General features: G+C 40.8%; 2 protein-coding genes across 3 annotated transcripts; both read right to left on the bottom strand.

Moving 5' to 3' along the window:
- Window positions 1–290: 290 nt before the first annotated feature.
- Window positions 291–7,627, bottom strand: farsa (phenylalanyl-tRNA synthetase subunit alpha). The gene is made up of 13 exons (XM_015035869.1): window positions 7,426–7,627; window positions 7,095–7,232; window positions 5,847–5,945; window positions 5,638–5,756; window positions 4,492–4,584; window positions 3,352–3,480; window positions 3,148–3,263; window positions 2,993–3,077; window positions 2,809–2,908; window positions 2,275–2,443; window positions 1,983–2,060; window positions 1,127–1,241; window positions 291–665 (listed from the first exon to the last, which is right to left on the bottom strand). The coding sequence occupies exons 1-13, from the start codon at window positions 7,570–7,572 to the stop codon at window positions 560–562; spliced, it is 1,494 nt and encodes a 497-aa protein (XP_014891355.1). The 5' UTR covers window positions 7,573–7,627; the 3' UTR covers window positions 291–559.
- A 972-nt stretch (window positions 7,628–8,599) lies between these two features.
- Window positions 8,600–22,607, bottom strand: ilf3b (interleukin enhancer binding factor 3b). 2 transcript variants are annotated; one of them, XM_015035867.1, is made up of 18 exons: window positions 22,501–22,607; window positions 20,709–20,806; window positions 19,229–19,446; window positions 18,975–19,149; window positions 18,692–18,839; window positions 16,318–16,409; window positions 15,000–15,095; window positions 14,668–14,779; window positions 14,484–14,581; window positions 14,292–14,403; window positions 14,100–14,213; window positions 13,795–14,000; window positions 12,952–13,119; window positions 12,598–12,879; window positions 11,891–11,996; window positions 11,767–11,814; window positions 9,954–10,331; window positions 8,600–8,938 (listed from the first exon to the last, which is right to left on the bottom strand). In XM_015035867.1, the coding sequence occupies exons 2-18, from the start codon at window positions 20,709–20,711 to the stop codon at window positions 8,817–8,819; spliced, it is 2,478 nt and encodes an 825-aa protein (XP_014891353.1). In that variant the 5' UTR covers window positions 20,712–20,806; window positions 22,501–22,607; the 3' UTR covers window positions 8,600–8,816. The 2 variants fall into 2 exon arrangements, with proteins under 2 accessions (XP_014891353.1, XP_014891354.1); XM_015035868.1 differs by lacking the exons at window positions 8,600–8,938; window positions 9,954–10,331 and adding an exon at window positions 10,427–11,214.
- Window positions 22,608–23,053: the final 446 nt, after the last annotated feature.

Here is a 23,053-nt window from a genome sequence, read left to right as displayed (position 1 = left end):
TTACTCTCACATTCATAAATGAAATCCAGTGTGCAACATGAAAAACTAAATAAAAAAAAAAACATAACCTTTGGTGCTAAAACCCCATTCCTAATTCTAAATTAGCTGCCTTTCATTCTGTGAGGTTATTCTGGAGGAAAATGTTGAAGTGAAACGTGTTTTATAGTTGTGGCTTTCCAACATCACAGAGATTAGGCTAACCAGTTTATTTTAAAGGTGTTTGAATAGCTTTTTCAAGGAAATATATTGGTGTATGCGACAAAACAGACTTTTTAAATAATGACAGGTGATGGGGTTGCTAGAAAAAGATTTATTTTTCTTCTTTTTTTCCCTGTACAAATTGGACAAGACGGTGCAGAAAGAGTTTGCTGGGTGTAACAAAGATGGAGGCCACTATTACGCTACTTCTGGGTTGGGTTGGAAATCCCAAACATTTCCCCCCACCTTTCAGACTTTGACTAGGACAACCCAGTGGGTGGAGGGCTTTCCACTGTAGAAATGTTTTGCGTGGGGCAAAACGGGTCCGCTCCAGGCGTGGGTAATGTGATGAGGGTGAAACTCAGGAGTCCAGTCGGCATATGGGGCTGTCGTAGACCATCTGCAGGTTCACCTTGTGTCCCACCAGCTCTCTGATGTTGTTGATGCCGTATTTGATCATGGTGGGCCTGCGGAGCAGAGGAGACAGCCGAGTGAGGAAGAGGAAAACGCTGATGGAGCGACGGAGGAGTCTGACCCGAGGGTTTTAAATCAGACTAATTAAAATGCATAACCCCATTTATGGGGTCGTCTGCTCGTTAAAAACAGACCGGGTCTCTGGTTCTGGCTGTAGCGCTTCAACAAATACAAACAAAAACTCTTTAACAAGAAGCTAGCTAAAGTAAGATGGGTCGACCAGCTGTAAACCACGTAGGAACAGTTGCTTCCCCCTTTCACACCTAACAATAGTCACTGCCAACTTTACTTTGTTGCTATATATTTAGCAATTTTTCAGACAAAAAAACCCAAAAACAAAATCTGTATCAGCTAGAAATCGAATCCATAGGTCAGGCTTATTGAAATACTGGTGAGTGGACAGAAGTCCGTGAAAAAAGCGACCTTGTTTTACACTTTGCAGCGAGTGGCTCACCTCTCCAGAGACAGACCCCAGGCTATCACCGACACGTCCTCTGGGAGGCCCATGGGCAGCAGCATCTCTGGCCTGAACACCCCAGAGTTTCCCACTTCCACCCACTTTTTCAGCCCTGAAACCCACAGAAAGACAGGAGAATAAGACTCTACATGAAATGAACATAAGGATAAAACGAGAGCAGCACAGTTGACAGAAACATCACAAAATGTGTTTCCTGGTAGATCATTCAGCAGTTAAAAAAAACTTAAAAAGTGACTTATTTCAAAACTTTAGCATCAAGTTTAAGCTTGTTTTTAATAGAGATGCACCGATGCACTATTTTCACTTCCGATACCGATATCTCGGATTTATTATACAGAAAAACAAATTGACTTAAAATGTTTCTGTTTTTCTTAAAAAACACAGAAATTAAAGTAACTTAATTACAAATGTATTTGCTAACTCTGCACCAGGACATCACACTTAAATTCACCAACAGCTCCACAAGCCTGGTCAAACATGGAAAAACAACTTTCATTTGTTCAGCCACTGGAAAGTAAATAACTAAGAAACTGACAAAAAATTAGGTTGATTATCTTGGGCAATAAACTGCAACAACATGATTCAAAATGTGTAATTATGAATGTAGAATAAATAATAAAGCATTCAGCATAGAATTAGACTGAATAGATCTGCCCCCATAGGTCATTCACATTGTAATTGATACCCGATTTAGAAGCTTTTTCAATATCAGGACTGATACAAACTTTAATACTGAATCGGTGAATCTTGTTCTGATCAGATATTAATTTCTGCATATACATGTAAATATTTGATGATATAAGCTACAGATGAACACAGAGCTCTAGCGTACCTTCATGGTAGCTGAACACTTCCATACTGGGCTCTGTGTAGGGGTTGTAAGCTGGCTTGAAGCGCAGTTTGGTTATTCCTGGAAGAAAACAAAACATTTATGTGACTCCATGTCTAAAGAAAATTTAAGCTGAACACAAAAAGAGGAAATTCAGTGTTAATTTCCACAGTAACCTCTGATAAAAGGTTAAATCGACAGCACTAATGCTGTGGATTTAGTGAAATGTGAATACAGATGTTAGTTTTTCCTGTTATTCTTTATCCAATCCCAGCTCTGCTGCTCTCATCCGTACCTAGTTTGGTGAAGAACTGGTGCAGGACCCCCATCAGGTCCCCCAGCGTGAGGCCGTAGTCGGCCACCACGCCCTCTATCTGGTGGAACTCTGCCAGGTGGGTGGCGTCCAGCGTCTCGTTCCTGAACACCCGGTCGATGGAGAAATACTTGACAGGGGTGAACTTTTCCTGGAGGACGAGACCGCGTCAGGAGAGGTGCATCGTGGGTGATAACAGTACAAGGACAGTCATAAAGAGACTGGATGGAACTGATTCATTTTTAAGAAACAACAGTTGTGAAACAAAGGTAAGCAAGAGAACTGGTTTTTGGTAAAAAAAAAAAAAAAAAATCACATTTAAAGTCTAAGTCTAAGTTGACTGCCACTACGACAAGTGGGCAACAATTTAATCTACTTATTAATATTTTAACAGTTTCATCAACACAGTCTGGCACAACCAGGTCTTATGAACATTCATAACAGCCCATCTTCCTAATAACTGTGTCTGTCTGGAGACCTGGCTCCTTCGTGCTCATTGGTCGGTGTGCTGCTCACCTGCTGTGCTAGCTTATACAGCATGCGCGCGCTAACAGCTGTAGTGTGCGTTCGAAGGATGTTCTTCTGAGCCTCCTCCATCTTCCAGTCGTATTTGTACCTGAAAGGCAGCATCGCGTTGACCCAGATCTGCTAAACAACTCAACGTCGGTTAGCTAGTTTGGCTAGGTTAGCTAGCTCTCACCCTTGCGAGCCGTAGCCGCCCTCTGAGTGGACCTTCTTCACTCTCTCCAGGTAGTCCATGGGGAAGTGGTGGGCGAGTGACGGGTCTGAAACCAGACGGTCAGCGGTCAGCGGAGAGGAGCAGCGGAGGAAGAGGAAGCTGCGACTGAGACTCACCGGACAGGAAGAAGGTGTCGTGCTGGTCTCTGGCCGGGTGCTGCTGAGGCTGGAACAGAGAGTCGAAATTCCAGAAGGAGCTCTCGATGAAGTTGTTGGTCGGCATCTCAGAGAAACTAGAAGGAGAAGAGATTCGCGTTGCTCGGTTTCAGACCGGTTGGTGAGCCGTCGTTTCCTGCGTGTCGGTGATGAACAGAGTCTCACCCCATCTCCAGGAAGATCTGCCTGAACTGCGTCCGCACCTTCATCAGAGGGTGGAGGTGTCCGCAGTCGGGGGCCACGCCCATTGCCTCAAAGTTGTAGGGTTTAAACTTCTTCTCTTTCCAGCTGCCACTATGTCACAGCAAAGAAGATGAAACATGTAACCACACCCTCCTCCTGCTCAATGTAACAGTAACCTAGCTCCTGTGCCTGGAGGATACAGATGCACCATATATTGGCACTAATACCAGTATTGGTCCAATATTAGATATTTATCACATCGGTATCGGCCAATATTTTATTTTTTTCATTTTATTTTTATTTTTTTTACATGTTTGTATGTTACGATATCAATTTTTTTTAACATACCGTATTGGTCCGATATTAGCTATTTTCTAAAATATATTTTTTGTTCCTAAAAACACAATTGTGCCAATATTAGCAACTGACAATTATTTCAATCTCACAATGATGAAGTGTGGCCAAGGTGTTGAATATTTCATGAAAAATATATATTTAATATGTCCTTGTTAAATCTGTAAATATCGGTGTTAACAGTAATATTATCGGTACATTTTTTCCCATATCGGTGCATCCCCAAAGGTGGATTTTTTAATCTGCCACTCAGGCGACAGAAAGCCTTATATTGATGTACTTATAATACGTTTTGGGCACATCTGGATGCTGCTGTTAGAAAAATCTGACCTCTAGAATATTTTCAAGCAAAGCAAGACGCTACTGAAGGGATTTCTACAGGACAGGATTTAAATATGGAAGCTGGAAAAAACATGGAGGCACGAAGACAAATGAACAAACATGGAGGAACAAATGGGAGGATAGAAAAGGGAGTCTGGAAATCTATCGTTTTTTTCTTCTTCGCTACTTAACCAGACCTGGAACAAACTAACTCCGGGCTTTATTTAGGACAGTGAATCGGTTTAGCAGCAACGCATTCAGAAGGACAAACATCCGCCTGTCCCGCTCTGCCTTTAGGACCAAGGTGTCCATAACTCTGGACCCGTCCCCATGTTAGAGCAGACGTTCCTCTGCGTCCTCCGTCTGAGAGCCTGACCCCGCCACCAGGCCGACGGGGAAGGCCAGACCGGACGCCGTGTTCGTCTCCACACACACACTCACACTCACCTGGCAATCATCTCAGGAGTCAGCTCCGTCTCCTGTTTGGTTACCGTGGTGCTGAAGGAGTTTCCCTTTGTGATCCAGTAAGACTTAACAGTGCTGAACAAATAAGAATAAAATGACATTCTGGGTTATAAAATCAATACAATGTGTATTAATAAAAACACAAAGTCTAAAAAGCTGAAAACCTTTGCCAACATTAATATTTTGATTTTTTTAAAGACATTTTGAGTTGTTCTAGAGTTTCAAGCGTTTAGCAAAACTTCATGCACTTTATCCTGAAATCACTCCCAAACTACCATGTCTGATGGTTGCTATGGAGATTTGATTACTATAAGATGATAATGCTGTTTTCATATCATATTAATAACCCCCCCAAAAAGCAACAAGATTACCAATGATCAACTAAGAAAAAGGTGAAATACGAATTTTAAAAATTAAACAATCCTCTTTAATTTATTTTAAAGAGGACTGTCAAGGCTACCAGTAAATTTTCTTAAAACCACAGACTGTCTTAAAAAAAAAGATTATTTTAAATATTTAACTCAAATTAAAAGTCTTTTTTTATCTCAACAGTGAGATGATTTAAGTAATGAAAAACACATTTCTTAATATATATATATATATTTTTTTTTTTACATATTTTTAACAGGGATGCCAATAAATGTCATTGGAGCTGGAAATCTGTTTCCCTTCTTCACCTTAAAGCATGAAAAATAATCACACATCTGCTCATCACTTGGAGGTCTGAAAAGGATCTGAACAGCAGTAAAATGCCGTGTTCACTGAGCTCAATGGGGAAGATTTGCTGAGGATAAAATGAGTTGGAGCTGCTTTGCGCGTGTGCATTTTGGCCGCCAATTGGCCGGACTTCTTGGGTAAGAGGATTTGGAGGGAAAACATAAACCCACAGCATATTTTTTTTTATTATTATTTTTTGTCATCCAAAAACCAAAATCCAAATGTTCCCATCCAAGCTCAGCAGAATAATCCTGAACTCTTTTACATAATGCTGGATAGAGAAACACTGAAAACAGTGAAGTTATGCAAGCTGGAGAGGAGAGCCTGTAAATCAGAAGGCAGTTTGAGATCAATAGATAAAAGATCTGATCAAACCTTCTGCTGCCCCCTAGTGGCAGAGGAATGACCTACACTTCAGCGAGGAGCTTTCTCTTCTTCAGCTCGTTCTTCTCCTTCTCGTCGAGCCGCGCGGCGTCGCCCCGTTTGGCCAGCAGCAGCTTCTCTCTGACCTGGTCATGTATGCTCTCCACCTGAGGAAACGGACGTAGACACACCGTCGCCTTGAACAGAACCATCACGCTGGTTCAGAAAGACCCGGTTTGGTGCGAGGGAGGGCTTACGGTTCTGAATATCCTGGGGCCTCCGTCGTGGGACTTGTCCACGCGGATCCACTTGTTGGACATGGCCTTGCTGAAGCCGATCTTCCCGAAGGAGAGTTTCTACGTGAGAGACACAGAGAGGGCAATGACGTCAGCTAAAATAAACGGCTCCGTTTCTGCAGAGTCAGTTTTAAAATATTTTATTGTATAAAAAAAACGTACAGAAGTTTACACACAACGAATGAAAATGCAGACGTTTGTTTTTTGTCATCGTTTGATGTTAAATCAGACAAAACGTCTCTTGTTTTAGATTTGTTGGAATTACCAAAATTATTTTTATTTATGGTAAATAAAAATAAATATAATTGCCACAATTATATTTGACAATAAACAGCAAATATGTTTTTTAATAGCTTCTGACTATGTAAATAATTTGCACTTAGAAGCTCATGAGTTAGAAAATCCTTTATGGGATTTTCTAAAATGTGTGTACCGATCATACACTTTTTAACATTTACTGGAATTTCATTTAAATAATTAATAATAATACTTTAAAATACTGAGGTTGTAATGCCAACAATTAAATCAAAAATAAAATAGCTTAAAAGGGTTCATAAGCTAAATCAACAATAAAAAAGTGGCTAATGAAATTAAATAAAAAATTTTGTAAAGTATTTTAAAACAAGTGATTCTTTTATGGATTGGACTGGATTTCTGGCCTGTTTTTTTAGGTTATGTTAAAGTAGATTTTGGTCTCCAATTTGTGTTTTTTATTTTTTAAGATATGCCACAACAAAAGCTTCACAATAAATCATATTATACTTGTTCACTTGCAATATATTCCATTTCTAATAAAATTAGTTAAATCTAATGCGTGATAACTACTTGTTTAACTAATTCAGGTGAAATTAGCTCGAGTAACCTTTAATCATTAGTAGCTGCACAGAGGGAAGCTTTACTGAACCAGGTCGGGAATCGAACCTGCGACAGCTGTCTCCAGTACAGAACCACCCGGTGCCCCCACTAATAGTTTATTTATAGAAGTAACTGAGTACTTTATGTTTTGGACATTTCCAGCTGTAAAGTGCATTACTGAAGAAACCTTTATCCTTAGCTATGAAATAGAAACGTAGGCTAATTTATGGATAAGGTGAGTTTATAAATTAAGTCGCATGTTTTAATTGGACAGAAACAGACACAAATGATGACAGTTTACATCATCATCATTTCAGAAAAAATAACTACAACTTATAGAAATAAATCCCTCACCATGAGCTCAGCCTGTGGCAGACCCTCCAGAGGGATGGAGTTGAAGACCCGGGCTTCATGGCTGCCCTGCTCGGCTATCTCCGTGCCCTCCTCGGTCAGTTCCCAGTGTTTGGAGGAGCGCAGCTCCGCTGAGATAACCTGGACAGCAAAGAGCAACAGTAACTGTTATCTCACCCGAAAATAACCGAGACCGGGGGTTATTCCTCTCAGCTCCTTCGTTTAGCTGACTTATTTACAAGTCCGCATTCTTTAAAATCCCATTGCATCAGTCGCGCTAAATGTTGACAGTGACACTCCAACTTCCGCTGACTCTCAGGCCGGAAAAACTCACGTCGCCAAGCGTTTGAAGACTCTTCACAGCTCCGACGATAACCTGGTGGTCCACCCCGAGGCTGGCTGCCACTTCCTGGCTGTCCGCGCCGCCGTCCACCTTCTCAATCCGCTGGAGAAACGTTTCCACCACACCGGTGTCCGCCATGCTGGAGCCCTGTGGTGCCCGAAAGAGACGGGATGTGACGTCACGATCTCAGTAGCTTACGTACAAGTCTCGTAGGGTATGCCCCGCCATATTGAGAGTGGCATATACTCATCAATGAAAACCTTAAGAATAGTTAAAAACTGAGTTCAGCGAATAAAGACGGTATTTGCTGGTTATGTCATATTCAATTTCTCAGACACTAAATTTTAACTTTTCATTATCTGTAGGTGTAATTAATAATCAAGTTTAACTCTTATTCCATTCAACTTTGTTAAAATTTGTGTTTTTTGACGGAGGTAAATTGTGAGAACCAAAATTTAATTGAGATTATTTGAATTTTAACTACTTTAAGTATTAAAGTTCATAAGTTCAACATCTTACCTTAATTTCAATATTACATGCAACTGTAGGCTTCATTAACAAGCTGTTAAAACTGAACTACATTGAGAGGTTCAATAATTTCATACGGAGGTTAGCAAAAAAGATGGTTAACAGTACGTCAACTATAATTAACCACATTACAAAGACCCAATCTGTATAAACAGACCTGTTAATTCAAAATAAAAAGGATTTATTAATACAAACACTCTGTTACACATTAACAAGAGCAAAACCCCACCCAGTTTAAAAGCTACATTGAGCAGAGATGTGAATTTAACAGCAGAATATATGTTCCAGTTATCTTCGAAAATCAGATGGTGAAGCCATCACATCACCTCAGGTAAATAGCAAAAACAGTAAAAAAAAAAAAAAAAAAAAAAAAAGAAAATCGCAGCCACTGCTGGAAAGAAGCTATCGGCATACATTTTAACGTTACCACAAAACGGAGCAAAAATAATAAAAGGTGAAACTATTTTTCACATTTGTTCAGCCATTAAAAAACAAAAACAAAAAACAAAAACAAAACTAAAGTCTTGTCTTAAAAATAGGTTTTAGGAATCAGTATTCATATTTAGTGGTAAAGACCAGGAACATAAAACAAAAAAAATGTAAAAATAAATATAAACAAAACTTTGAACTAATCATACTGAAACAGACCACTAACTTCAACCACAGCTCGGATTCGACATTTAAAAAGTCCACTAATCTCAAAGTGTGCCAACATGTGCTACAACTAAACCCGAAAGCACATAGGAAGCAGACATGGAAAAAAGGCAAAGAGCACAGGCAAGTCTTCCATCGCTCTCTTTGGAGAAGGGTTGAGACACTGATGCAGGGTGATTCACGGGCCCAGTGGAAGCAGCCTATCTGTACTGGTAACTCATGTTGCTGTCCCCCCTGCCGAAGCCGGGGTACTGGGTGTGGTTGGTGGGAAAGCCCTGGTTGCCTCCTCCCTGTGTGCTGTAATTGGTTTGGGGGGTGAAACCTGGAAGCAACAAAGAGAGGGGTTAAAAAAAAAAAAAAGTGGGAAAAAATATTCAAACTTTTAGAAGGCTTGTTTTATGAGAATAAAACAATACTATAAACGCCATAACGCCGTGTTGGATCATAACCTACAGACATTACCACTATTCTTCCATACGTCATCTGCTGCTGTATTTTTTGGTTTCATTCTCTATGCTCTTTTTCTCTTCAGCTGTTTTCCCTCAACAATAACAACTTGGTTAAATTCTTCAACAGATAATACTGGTGCTTGACCGCCGTGTTTAAAAATCCACTAACCCTCCAACTTCAGAGTTTGTGTCGCACCAAAAGCTGCTGCAAGTAGTAATGGCGCAGACCGCTTTCTGGGGAGCTTTCGACACACCAGGGAATCAAACCTGTGACGTTTCTAAGGTCTATTTGTGACTCTACAGCAGCTCTGCTTCTCACACAGCAAACGGTTCTCTACAGTCTCTTAACCCACATACTACTCAGATTTCTTGCAGCATTGTATCGTCACCTTCCTAAAGTAATGGCCAAAGTAAGTTTTTGGCAAAAGTGATTTTGGCAAAAAAGGGGAAAAGAAATCACCACTTGTTTCTTTCCAAAAGATGCTTTAGGCAAAAAAAAAAAAAAAAGTCTTACTTATAATTTTAGGCAGTTGACAATATGGGTTGGCAGTAGAAGTGATAAAATGCCGAAGATGAACGTTGTTCTAGAAAAGCTGGCTAGCTATGAGATACGATATTAAGACTTGTGACTAACATTTAAGGGCAAATTAAAAAAAAAAATTCAGTCATTTAAATCCTTAATGTTAGATACAGACTTTAAAGGGATGCACAAACTGTTTCCTGCATTTTCACATGAAAATTTCCCAGCTTTATTTTTGATCATGAAGTGTACAGACAACATTTAAGTTATTTGTAGCACATTTTCCAACAGTATTTCTCAGTACAATGCTGAACTTTTCCAGACTGCGTAAGGACCGTTTTTAAAGCTTTAAAACCGATAAAACTCACCTTCATAACTGTACTCCTGGTTACCCCCAGCAGCAGCACCTGCTCCCCCCGTCACCTGGCTGGGGTAGGCAGTGCTGTAGGAATAACCACCCGCACCCCCCTGGTTCTGGTTGAAACTCTTCTTCGCTTGCCCGTACTGGTTATACGACCCCTGCCCTATGGAGATGTTTGACTGATAGCCTCCCAGTGGACCACCCTTCTGCATGGGCGGTTTCTTTTTGGGCATTTTGTTGGCTGCCGGGGCAGCGTAGGACCCTTCATTTTGATAATATGACCCGTAGGAGCCTGGAGCTGGTGGTTCTGTGGAGCTGAATGGAAGTCCGCCTGAGAGGCTGCTCGATACCCCGGCGCTGCCATTTGCCCCGTCGTCGTAGTAATCTAGGGAGCGACAGCATAGCACAGGCTTAAAAATGGGGGCAGATATTTTGTTCGCTCCAGCTCGTGTGTCATAAACAGGCAACCAACGACTTAAGTCAGTCATGAATGCAACATTTATTAATAAAAAGAACATATATAAAAACAGCTAGAGTGAGGAAATCCTCTCACACCAAACACATTCTTACATCGATCCAGTCTGAGCACAAACAAGCCTCCGTCCGTCTTTGCCAGCCGCAGATCAGGCAAGAAGCAAACAAAAACTAGACAGTGCCAGAGTAAGACCTTCATGCAGCTAGATTATTTCTAACTCTGCGGTGCTAACAAGACAGGGAAATAACAGATTTGATGAGAAATAATGTAGTTTCCTTAAAATGAGGTCAATCGTGGTTGGAAGTGACAAGAGACACACAGTTAAAAACAGAAAGGAAGATGTCACGAGTTGTTTCCATCTAAAAGTGTGGAGGCGGAGACGTCCCGAAAGGCAGTACGTGTCGTCCGGCTCCCCACTGGTCGTCCGGACTACGAGAAGACACTGAGCTAAAAACGGGTCTGGTGTGTTCAGGTGCATCCACGGGTACAGAGGTTCGTCTTATGGCTGCATGCATGCAGTGGAGGATCGTCTCCCCAGAGGTGGCTTGGACGTGACAAGTGGGATTGGCAAGACAGGTTAGATGGAGTCACTTTGTCCCCGGGGGTTGTGGACTTGATGGTGACGCGACTTTCTGATCCCGCTGGAACACTACTGAGTATTTTTGTCCGTTCAAATCCTCTCAACAGGTTTTTGTTTGTTTGTTTTTTTATTATTTTCTAACACTGGAGTTAGGGGAGGGGGAGTTCTATGTCGCAAACTCGGGGTAGCCATAGTAGTCTGAGACAAAGTCACCTAAAGAGTGAGACAGGGCAGAGAAGGGGGGGGGAACAAAAAAAATATATCAAAATTAGATTATTTTGAATTTTTCTTCTGCCTTAAAAATGGCAGGCTGTGTTAGGTCAGATTATGTCTTTTTTTTCTTTCTTTTTTTTAATTGTGTTGGACATTTTATTTTATTTTAATTTTTTTTTTTAGATTTCTCTGCTCCTGTCACGCTCAGGTAGGTCAGTCTTCAAACCAGGCTGCCAGAATGAAGAAAGGGAAACTCATAAGAGGAGGCTTGTGGGGAAAGAAAAAAAAAAACCTGATTCAAACCCTGTGGCTTAAAGCAGAGAAATGTAAAATCACTCAGCTAGGATAATCCCAGCAAGGCATTAAGGAGTTTTTGTTTTTTTTTACAGAAACCGGACCCCGCCTCCCGCTCTGGTGCGTTGCAACAAGCTGCAGGATGTACAAGCATCTCTGCCAACCCAATGCCCCACACTGTTCATTTCTACTTTCATCAAGAATAAACAGATAAAACGTCAAACAGCAACATTAGAGGTGAAGAAACTAAATACTCACTGTAGCCAGAGTTGGTGTTGTTCCCATATCCGTACGTTCCAAATCCACCTGACGAGGAAAGCACACGTTTAGTGGCTGCAGGTCCAGTTAAAGTCCACGAAGAACAGGAAAAGAAGGTTCCTACCTCCTTGGCCGTAGCCGCCTCCGTTATTGAAGCCTCTGCCTCTTCCGCGGCCTCGGCCTCTCCCTCTGCCTCTGGGCATGCCGGCGTCCAGGCCAAACGGCTGGTGCTGAAATGGACATAAAGATGTTTTAAAATTAATCATATAAGAAAAAATAACAACAAATGTACCCTGCTGCGAGTATTCTTAATCCTTTCTTGTTGTTTTACATCCGAAAAAAGTATAGGGACCCGCCGATCGCTTCTTCTGGCCAGTCAGTGATACCATTTTTATTTTATTATTTTTTATAACTGATAATGTCAGGTAGTTAGTTGTTCCAAACTCAACTTGTGAGCGAAGGTGAACGCTGGTTGCATTTTCATTGACCATGTAGGTAATTTGGGCAGTTTGACATTTCGAAAATAAATTTGCTTAATGGAATCATGGCGATTTAGAAAACACTTTTGGTTTTCGATAAGTTTTGCCACTAAGATGAGGTGTTTTTTTGTTTGTTTTTTTTGGCCGTATAAAAACTGGTTAATTTTTGCAAAACTGCGATGGAATAACTTTTTTAGCATCACGAGTCACATGAACAACCAGATGTTGCACAAACCACGAAGAAGACGACGACAGGAAGTAGTTGGACGATGATGGCGTGCCATATTTTTTAATGGCTTCGTCCAGAGGGTCTGGACCCTCAGCTGTTGAGAAACGATCTTTTCCTGCTTACCATGGGCGGTCCCTTCTTCTTCTTAGCAGGCTCAGGAGCAGAGCCTTCAGGAAACAGCTTCTCCAGAGCAGCCAGCGCCGCGTACGCTTTGGCCACTTTCTTATTGGAGCCGGTGCCCTGAAACTTCTGCCCGTCGATCTCCACCTCCATGACGAAGCGCTTGTCGTGACTGCCGCCCGTCTCAGAGATGAGCTCGTACTTGAGGCCGCGGCGCTTCTCGTTCAGCTCCATCACGGGGTTCTTGCCGTGTTTGGTCAGGATTGGTCCCTGCTGGCGAGCCGACTGACGGAGAGGAGACGGGTGAGGACAACAGGTCTGACTGTTCAACACCGTCTAATGTCAGCCGACGCTTACCTCGGCAGATTCTGGAGTGGCGCCGGGTGCGGCAGTGGACGATTCGGTGGGGGTTACTGTTGGCTTCACTTCTTCTGCAGCAATTGCTACCACAGTTTCTTCCAATTTCACAGCGACTTCAGTACTTTTCAGTTCCACCCCGGTGGGTAGGCCCATGTCCTGCAGCACCTGAACACAGCCAAAGAAATTCACTTTCATGTAGATAAAAACAGCAAACTACCATGTATAATGGAGATACATTTTGCTCCAAATAAAGTTTGTTCAATTTTGTTTTTTGACACACACAAAAAAAAAAAAAACGTAATCCGAAAAGAAAAAAATTAGACAGGGAAAAAGAAATTTGAAAATGATTTTTAAACTGAAAAAAATTTAACCAAAAATTGAAGCTGAAAACAAATCGAAACAAGAATAAAACCTGCAACTGAAAAGAAAAAGAAAAAGTAAAAAAAAAAAAAATTAACTGAAAAAAGATTTGACATGGAAAATAAAAATTCAAGTTGAAAAGAAGACATTTGAAACAAAAATTAATTTTAAGCATTTTGAAATTTTCTGTTTCAAATTTTCTGTTTGAAAACAGGAAACTTTTCATTTTCAAACTGAAAAGTTTGAAAATGAAAAAAACAAGAGACAGGAAATAATTTAACTGAAAAAAAAAAAGGTTAGGAGCTCAAAAATGGGTTGTTTTTTTTTGTTTAAATTTTTGAACTAAAAAAAAAAGGTTTGGAAAAAAAAATTCAAGTTTCTTTTTTTTTTCTTCAATTTTAATAAACATTTTTGAGCAGATGTATGACCCAATCTGCTCCATACATGTATCTAACCACACATGTAGGAATCTGCGCTCACTTTGACAGCCACATGCAGCTTGGCGGTTCGCTTGGATGGACCAGAAGCCTCAAACGTCTTCCCGTCCACCTCCACCGCCATAGTGAACACTGGAACATGAACTGGACCGGTTTGAGATATCAGTTTGTACTGCAGACCTGGTTTCAGCTGATTCAGCCTCATTAGGGCATTCATTGACTGAGCCGGCTCCGCCTTTTCTTCTGCAGCTTTGGGAACCAAACAGAAAAAGGGTTTTCAGTTTTCATGCCCGTCCAAAAGAACAGAAACAGTGAATCTACGTTTCCCAGTGCTACAGGAACACTTACATTTCTTCTGCAGCTTTTTCTTCTTTTTGTTTGGACTCTTATCATCGGTTCCTTCTTCTTCTTCTATAGGCCTCTTCATAGGTGGGGCATACGCTGTGCTGGGTGGGATTTGCACTGAACAACACATTGAATTATCCCGTTACAACAAAATCAAACCCAAAAGCTGCTCTTGTTGCTGTAGTATTCCAGTACCTGTGTAATCAATCGGGGTGTCGCTGCGAGGCTTTTTGGGCATCTTTGACGGAAGCGGGTCCATTCCGAGGACTTTGTGGAGCTGCCCAAAAGCCGACAGCCTTAAAGCGTGCTGACGGCGGAAGAGATGGCAGTTTAGTAAATCACAGGATTAATTAGCTGAATATGTACAAACGACTTCGCTGGACTCACCTGAGCGCTCGCTGTGATGTCTTCTCTCTGCTGCTGATCCAGGTGACCAATGGCGTCTGTGGCGTCCTTCTCACATGGGTCGTAAATTCCAGGACCATCTGCAAGATGGCAATTCAGAATGTTATTTGAAGTGAATTAAAAGCACAAAACACCTCAAGGGGACACCCAGGAGCTGAGTGCATACCTATCATGAGGATCCCCGAAGCGAGACACTCTAAAACTCTCCGCAGAGCTTCGCCTGCCCCCATTGGCCTGTTCCCTGTGCCGATTGCTTTCTCACAGATCAGCTCCAGTGGCTGTGAAGCACCAAAAGAAGTTAACTCCCTGACGGGATGATTCTCTGCAGTGTTACTTCAACTTTTTGACTTTTTTTTTTTACTTCCAATGTGTTTAAATGGACATTTATGTAATAGAGATTTGCACTAATCTGGTCACAATAAGTGAATAAATCAATTGATTGCATGATAAATTAAAATTAGTTTTAGAATTTCCATTTGGACAATAATCGGCCCTTACCCAGCCACGAAGCGGGGCCCACGTGGGGACTCGGGCGCACAGGTCCCTCAGGATGCGGATGACGATGACACAGGAGCGCAGCCCGTTGGCTCTGGCCTGGAAACACAAGCAGGAGTGGGGGGGATGGGCGAGATGGGAGGTGGGCAGTTTTAGTCAAGAAGAGACGACAACGTGAGACAAGCATGATCAACACCCACATGTAACAGAAATCAATAAAAATGGAGCCACAGACTATTACAGCTTAGCTTTGTCGTTATGGGAAATTTTCCCCAGGTGTTAAAGGATTGCTTTGTAAGATCGTATGAGCATGATCATATAGTTCACAAATACAAACAACTGATGGTTTAGTTATCAGGTGTAAACAAATTCTGACTTTGGAAGAGGAGGGGAGTGGAGGGGACATGCATCTAACAAAGATCAGAAGAAAAGAAGTGAATAAAACCACCTCAAACTCAATTCTAGGCCAATGTGAGAAACAAGTTAAACCATTACAAAAAGGCTGTGCAAAAACATGTGCCGTCACTTTAAGAGAAGAGGGATTGGGGGAGGAGGTCACGGTTGAGTTAGAGACAGAGATACTTAGAAATGACTCGAGGTGCAATATTCCTGTTGAGTTTGTGGCACACACACTAACAAAAGCAGCCAGGAGAGCAGGAGAGGTCGAGGCCACATACTCTACACTTAACAAGCTGCTGAGATGGAGCACTGACTGTTACAGCATGACAAGCCAGAGGTGACACAGGCAGCAGGACTATGAGGGATAAAACACAGTTAACCACATGGAAACAATTCGTCTCGCGTGCCCTCTCGCATGGGCCAACGGAAAGAAGAAGAAGAAAAAAAAAGAAAAAAAACGCTCGGTAAGTAGCTTGCCTGTTTACAGTTATGGGGAAACAAAAAAAACCCCGACTCATTCACAGCAACGATGACGTTCTAGAAATATTGCACCTGGATGCATGGCTATTAGTTCCTGGATTTGGTTGATTGGAGTTAAAAACGAAACGTGTCGCTAAATGAGCAAACGGATGAAACTTAAAGGCTAAAAGCAACAGCTTCTGTTTGGTGTCAGTGTTAACTGGCAGAGAACCTGTAAAAGTGAGCGAAGCGACTGAAGCGTGTGATGACACACATATCCTAAAAATACAAACACCCAAGTCATCAAATTATACTACAGGAAGTACACCTCAAAAGAGGAAACAAAAACAACAAAAAAAAGAGAGAAAATGTAAGAAATTTTAAAATAATATAAGAACAGAGAGCATAAAACCAAACTCAAAGCTACATCTGTTTTAGAGACAAATAAAGACAAGATTCAAACCTGGAACCACTTAGCGTGGCGTAGAGATGCCAAGGCAGTTAGGCATTTCTGCCTGTCCAGAACATCCGGGGGATCGATGACTGAAAGCGTTTCTATTGGCAGGTGGAATAAGAAGACAAGGTACAGTTTGACCAAGGGGAGTTCTGTCAGCCGGCCAGGGGGAACACAGGCAGCCTTCCCAAACCACAGGCAGGAAGGGGGAAGGGGAGGGGATCCCTCCAATGGAGAACGGCCCAAAGCTTTCAGCCTCCCAGTTAATGTTGTTTAACAACTCCCTTCCCCCCTCCCCCACTAAAAGAACAAAACAAACAAACAAAAAAAAAAAAAAAAACAGACACCTGAAACTTGAGATGCATTGAGAAATTCGATGGTGGCCAGAACTAGAAAAGTGTTACGCTTCATCGTTGGTCGGAAGCTAAACATCCTATCTTTGTTTTCTGACAGTTGATGCATCACAAGTTCTACTAAAACGGGCTAATGTTGCTCTTCAGTGTGAACGTTTTTTACAGAGCGAAGACTCAAACATACTCAGTTTACAGTATTGTACTGATGTGTTTTTTCCCCCCAGAGGTATGTCGGCCTTTTACGAAGGACAACGCAACAGGAAATTAGGCGTCAACAAACAGGAAGCTGATTGTTAGAACAGAGTTTTTCCATTTTATCCTTCGGACTTATTTTTTAACATGCTGGATTTAAAAACATTGGAAATATTACGCTTCAGACAAGGGTCTACCAACTCTAAAGGAAATATATAATACATTCCCTGTAGGAATTAGCATTGAGGATGCTAATCGCTAATGAAAGATCCTTAGGGCAGATTGAAACAGTCTCTGAGTGATCACAGTCTTTCTTCTATGATGTCACATTTCATGGGAATATAAATAGTAATTAATCATGACAGAAAGGTTTCTGTGTGGTTACAACAAAATGAAGGATTTAATACAGAAGCATCTTAAAGCCTCTCAAAAGGTCTGTTGTCGTTATTTTTGTCAAGTAGCCTGGAAGATTTTTACTGTATCTGAAGATTTTCAATAATGCTTTTGTTAAAACGTTTCAGTTTTTATATCATCGATTTCATTATTAAAGTACTTACAATTTTATCCTTATCCAGAAAGTGAGATAGTTCTCACATAGAACTAGAAGTTCTACATCAGTACCAGCAGGTCGGAGCTTTTCCAAAGCCGAAGACTGAAAACTGGCCATAGAATTTCTGATCGATGCATCCCTATTTAAAACCCAGCATACTTGCAGGGTTGTGTCTTAAGTCATAAGATGTGTAAAAACTCAAAGTTAAAAAAAGCCATAAAATTATGTGAAAAAAAATATTAAAAAAAAAAAAAAAAAAAAAAAAAAGAAAACGTATCAAATGGGAGGTTGTCTCCACGGTTGTTTCAGCTCAAACAGATGCTTTCTCTCCAACACTAACAGGAAGTGGAACCCCTCCCCTTGGCCCCCCATACTGGGTACACTGCACTTTGCCCCTTCCGAGACAGAGAGCGGCCAGTTGGTCAAAGGTCCAGCGTCCCTAAAAATTGACAAACTAGAAGGCTTGACAGAGAGAATCAGAATTGGAACCACAGGCAGAAATTATCAGATGCACAAAAAGTGGGTATCAAAACAAGTCCACACTGCAGCAAAACTGATGGCTCAGAGACGAAGGCCCAAACGGGGCGTCGCTGTTAGTGCAGGGCTACAGATAAAGTCAAGGCTCAAGCCTTGCTGCTGTTGAGCACTCGGACTAAAAGGCAGAAACCAGAGAGCCTGCTCTTCACCAAACTGTTCATTCAATGATGCTAAGCTAAGATGGGTTGCTAGGACCTCTACATGCCAAATTCCTGTGCCCCTTGTCATTACCTGTAACCTTGGACCTTTCTTGCTAAGAAAAAAAAACACAAAAAAAAACAAGACAGAGGCGGTTAACAGGCCACTGCGGGGGTCAAACAAAGACTTTAGGTTTTTGCTACTCATTTTTGCTGCAATGCAAACCGTTCATCATCAATGATAAAAAAACACATGCAAACACAGTGGTCTCAGTGGTTTTGTATTCAGGTAAATTCTCAGTAAGCCTTCATTTCATTGGTTACCTGCTCTTTAAAAGGGGAAGAGAAACCATGTCTTCAACAATAGTTACACTACCTGCCCTTTACTGTATATTGGGCCATCAAAAATGTACAATTACATTACATGGAACTACGAGAGTGTCTAGAGAGCTATAAGCATAGCAGGGTTTCATTATCTGAAGGTCTTCTTGTCCCCTAGCTCCATTGAAGGCCCAATAAACAATATCTGTCTATCCTCGCTGCCTGCCTGGCCTCGCAGCTGGAAGCAGGTTAGCACTAATGAAGGACGGGGGTCTTTGTTTGGGGGGGCTTACCTCCAGCGGTCGCCTTCTCTATCTCTTCGCGGACTAAAGGGGATGTGAGGTGAATTGTGAGCGTTAGAGGGGGCTCCTTTGTGTTGTGGATGATGATGCTCGCATTCTGGATGTCCTGTGTTACTATGTATTTGTCTTCTGTGATCGTCTGGGAAGAACAAACGGGGAAAAAAGGTCAGTTGGCCTCTGGAAACACGTATTAGTATCTTTGAAACGAAACAAAAATTTGAGTCACACCAACGTTTGACACCAATTTGGTCTGATTCACTCAGGTCAGTCATACCTGCAGCTGGGCAAGAAGATTTTCAGACACCCTTCCCAGCAGACTGACGGTGGGCTTGTCCTTACAGAGCAGCACCAGCTCTAGGTCCAGGTCTCCTTTCAGCAGCAGACCTTTAGCAACCAGACCCACCCTCATAACGCCACGCAGAGTCCGAGTGGCCTGATCCTTCTGCTCACTGTTAGAAGACGAAGCAAGTTAGACGTCTGCATCGTTGTCAAGTAACAAGAGGAACGTGCAACCTAATCTATCCTGACCTGTCTTTGTCACCATCTTCGAATTCAGACTTTGTAGTTCCCTTTTCCTCCTTATCCAGCCAATCAGAAACGGCCTTAAGAGCCCGCTCTGTGTGGGAGACCATGTTCTGGACGCTCTCCAGCTCCTCCTGTGTTGGATAGATGGCCGAATGTTTGGCCATGACGTGGCGGTCGCCGTTCATGAAGACACGCATCGTTCTGTGGCGAACGAGGGGAGGCTGGGGTTGGAAACAGGAGAGGGAGGATATGAATGAGGAAGTTCTTCAAAACACATGATAAGTAGAAGCAGCGTGGACTAAACATGGTGCATGATATACAGTACAGGGAAACCTCTAAACAGGAACTCATCTGAATCCAAGGTTTTACAAACATGGCTGCCTTGTTTACAAATTTTCTTCCAAATACGAACGTGTAAAATGTCAATCAGAAACACGTGGTCCAGGACACATCTAGGGACTAGTGTCCTAAAGAAACCGATATCAAACAGGAGCAGTATTCAAGTTTGAGTGGCTATGAATCGTGGGCCTGAACATAAATGGTTTTATTTGATGATTTTTTTTTTTGTTATCACAGCAGTATTCCAAAGTATCGTAATAAAACTAAGACTACGTTACCCACCCCATACAACTGTACTGTATGGTCCGTGTGCGCTCTCTCTGGCTCTGTATAATAACAATGTCATTAATGTGGCCTTAACATTTTAAACTGCAGGAAAAAATAAGTAGTAAAGAACCAGTTTCTTTTCTGTTGCAAAATCGTGACACAATTTCTGTCAGCGTTCAAAGCAGTTGGTATGGAAAGCCGTTGATGCCACAATTTGTACATTTGTGTTGGGTTTTGGGAGCTCGAAGGTGGAGCTCACCACCTTAGGGTCCATAAGTCATAGTGAAAGTTGTTAGTCCTGTTAAAAAAATAAATAAATAAAAAATAACGTAAACAAATAAATGAATTATTTAAAACAATTCTATAATCTCCCATTTGTGCATACGATTCTGTAGCTTAAATTACTAGTGTTAGGTTAACTTCACTGCCTGGCTTTTTCTTAAATAAAACAACCTCAAGAATTATTCAAAATATTAAAAAAAAAAAATTAAACAGACTAAAACCGATTTTTGATCATTTTAGAATTGTCTCAGAATTCCCATGTTCTTAAGTTAGATCTGATTTTTATTTATTTGTTTAATGGCTTGACTTTAAGGTGAAAGAAGGCACAATTTCGCGACACTTTAAATGCAAAAATCAAATGTCAGTGACAACAAAATCTGAGTGCATCAACAACCTAAAGTCTTTTTTTTTTTTTTTTGCACATAAAGTTGAAGGTATGCTGGAACGACCGCCTGCTCGCGGTTTGCAGCAAATTAAATCTCACTAAACATATAATTTATTTGATTTGAATAGTTACGTAATCATTTGTGTTGCTAATTGTTAACACGGCCTTTTGGCTGAAGGCAAGGAAATGAAACAAAAGCTGCAACGTTACCATTTTCTTTTTAGTGAAGCTGGTGACTTTATTGCCCAGTGATTAACACTGATAAACGTGTCTTCTCTGGAGGGAAATGACACGGCCGCTCCTCGTTTCTGCGAGAGGAAATCAACAATCAAAGGACGTGGAGTAAAGACAAAAGTGGTGAGTAAAGGCTACCCTGCTAGAAGAACAGCAAAACCTCTACTGATTTGATTTCATGTCATCGTTTTAAAGATGTCAATTTGTTAAATAATCCTTAGTGCAACTAATAAGTCTGAAAAAGACAGACTTTTTTTCCACTTTTTTAGTTGTCTGTTTCTGCACTTTTGCTTAAATGAATTTAATTATAAATCAGTACGAGTTGTTTTGGAGTATGTGGATTTTCAGTGCATCAGACTGACCTCACTTTTCAATGAACTTACAAAAGTATCCATATTTTATGTTGTACATCAAAAAATGTTGATTATATATTCCTCTCTTCAATGGAGTAAATATTAAAGACTTTTTAAATATTTAATATGGGCGGAAAAACTACCAATTAATCAATTTATTTCCGCTATTGTGGGTTATGTTGGGAAAATACCAATACATATTGCAAAACAAGCACAACAAGAAAATTATCATTCTTTTAAGTCCTGTTGAAGACGTTGCTGGAGTTTTGAGCTGCACTTTTAGTTCAGCAAAACAGTTTCATTTGCCCAGATTTTCTTTTTGTTTGTTTGTTTGTTTTTAGGATTTTTTTTTTTAAATTTGTAACTATTTTACAGTTTTAAAGCAGCATAAAATATTAAATAACTAAAAAGGGGAGAATGTGTCTTAGGTTTGAAGACAATATCTTAAAAAGAATAGTAGAAATTGTATCAATTTTAAGAATATCTTGTTTTTTTAGCATTTAACTTGTAGGTTTAAGAACGGACATGAACCCTGGTTCATTTTTTTAAAGCACAACCTTCAACATTTCGAGCCTATCCACATAAACCTGCTTATCTTTGAAGGCCCCTTCAATGTCCTTCGGTTGAAACCACAACAATGTAACTGACTCCGTTCAGGAACATTTTACCGTTACCGTAATATCGGTTTATAGAAATAAGGACTCGTGGATATTTTAGTACGTATTGTCAAAATGCTGTTTTAAAGACAAAACGGTGAAAACGCGACCGAATCTATTGTTCCATTCATCAACTCACCAAATAGTAGCATCAACTCAAGCGGACGTAATAAAGGGAGCCTAAAACGCTACTGACGTAGATTTAACATTTCTATTAAACAGTTGTTGGAAAATGGAGAATTAGAAGAAAAAAAATGCAGTCGGCTCCAAACTGAAATTGTTCGTAAAAAAAAAAAAAAATAAATAAAAATTAAAAACAAAAAGAGACGCCATCTTATTTCGGTTCAGTTAGCCTGGACCAAAAAAATAAAAAATCATTCACCTATCCTATCGCTTCATGCTACTAGCATGCTCCCCTGTGACCAAAAATACAGACATGGAACCTATGGCTTCTATTGGGCATATATAATTCTACAAATATTCAAAGCATCAAATTATATTCAGCCCTGTTGGATAAGGGACACCAAAATGGTCGAGGAGACAGGAGAAAGACCCCAGGAATCTCCGACCACATTTAGCTGTAGCACGTTAGCTTTCCCGACCCCGACCAGTCGCAAATACCAACGGCTGAGGCACACGAATAAGCACAGAAAATAACAAAAATATCACCATTGTGGTCATTTATAAGCATGTACATTCTTATGTTATATTACAAATATGTCGGGGACTTCGTCTACACCTTATATTTTTGACACTTACATATATACGTTTTCCACTCACGAATCGTGCCACCGTCGAAGCAGACTAGCTCAAATTCTAGTCTGCAGCGCAAGCGTAGAGGGAGACGCCCACGATCCCGAAATCACTTGCACTCATTGGACAAACTGTGGGCGATGCTATGGTCTCAGCCAATGAAAAATAGGGATTTGTAGCTCAGGGGTGTGGCTAAACCTCAAAACATGGCGATCTACCAAGTCGTCATTATTTACCCCCGCCCACCTCCAAAAGGCAGAAGCTGCAGAAAGAAGAAAAGTTCCCTAGAAACCACTTGTTTCTTTGTAAAAATAAAATAAAATAAAATAAAATAAAATAATAAAAAGATATGTTTTTTATTACATCTTACTATGTAATTTTACTTCAATAGTTACTGCTGCTGCGATAAACTAAGTTAATAAAGAATGAGAACATTTCTCTAATAAACATTAAATAAAACGTCTGCAATGTCTACAATGTGACAGAGATATATGTGGAAACAAATTTTATGTCGTGTATGGTTTCTTTGATTATATATTTTGTTTTGCAATGTCTTAAT

The sequence above is a fragment of the Poecilia latipinna genome, unplaced genomic scaffold (genome assembly GCF_001443285.1).
Source record: "Poecilia latipinna isolate Pla-1442-1.1 unplaced genomic scaffold, P_latipinna-1.0 Scaffold350, whole genome shotgun sequence".
Taxonomy (NCBI): Eukaryota; Metazoa; Chordata; class Actinopteri; order Cyprinodontiformes; family Poeciliidae; genus Poecilia; species Poecilia latipinna.
Note: the sequence above shows the minus strand (reverse complement) of the source record. Positions and strands in the feature narration are given on the sequence as shown.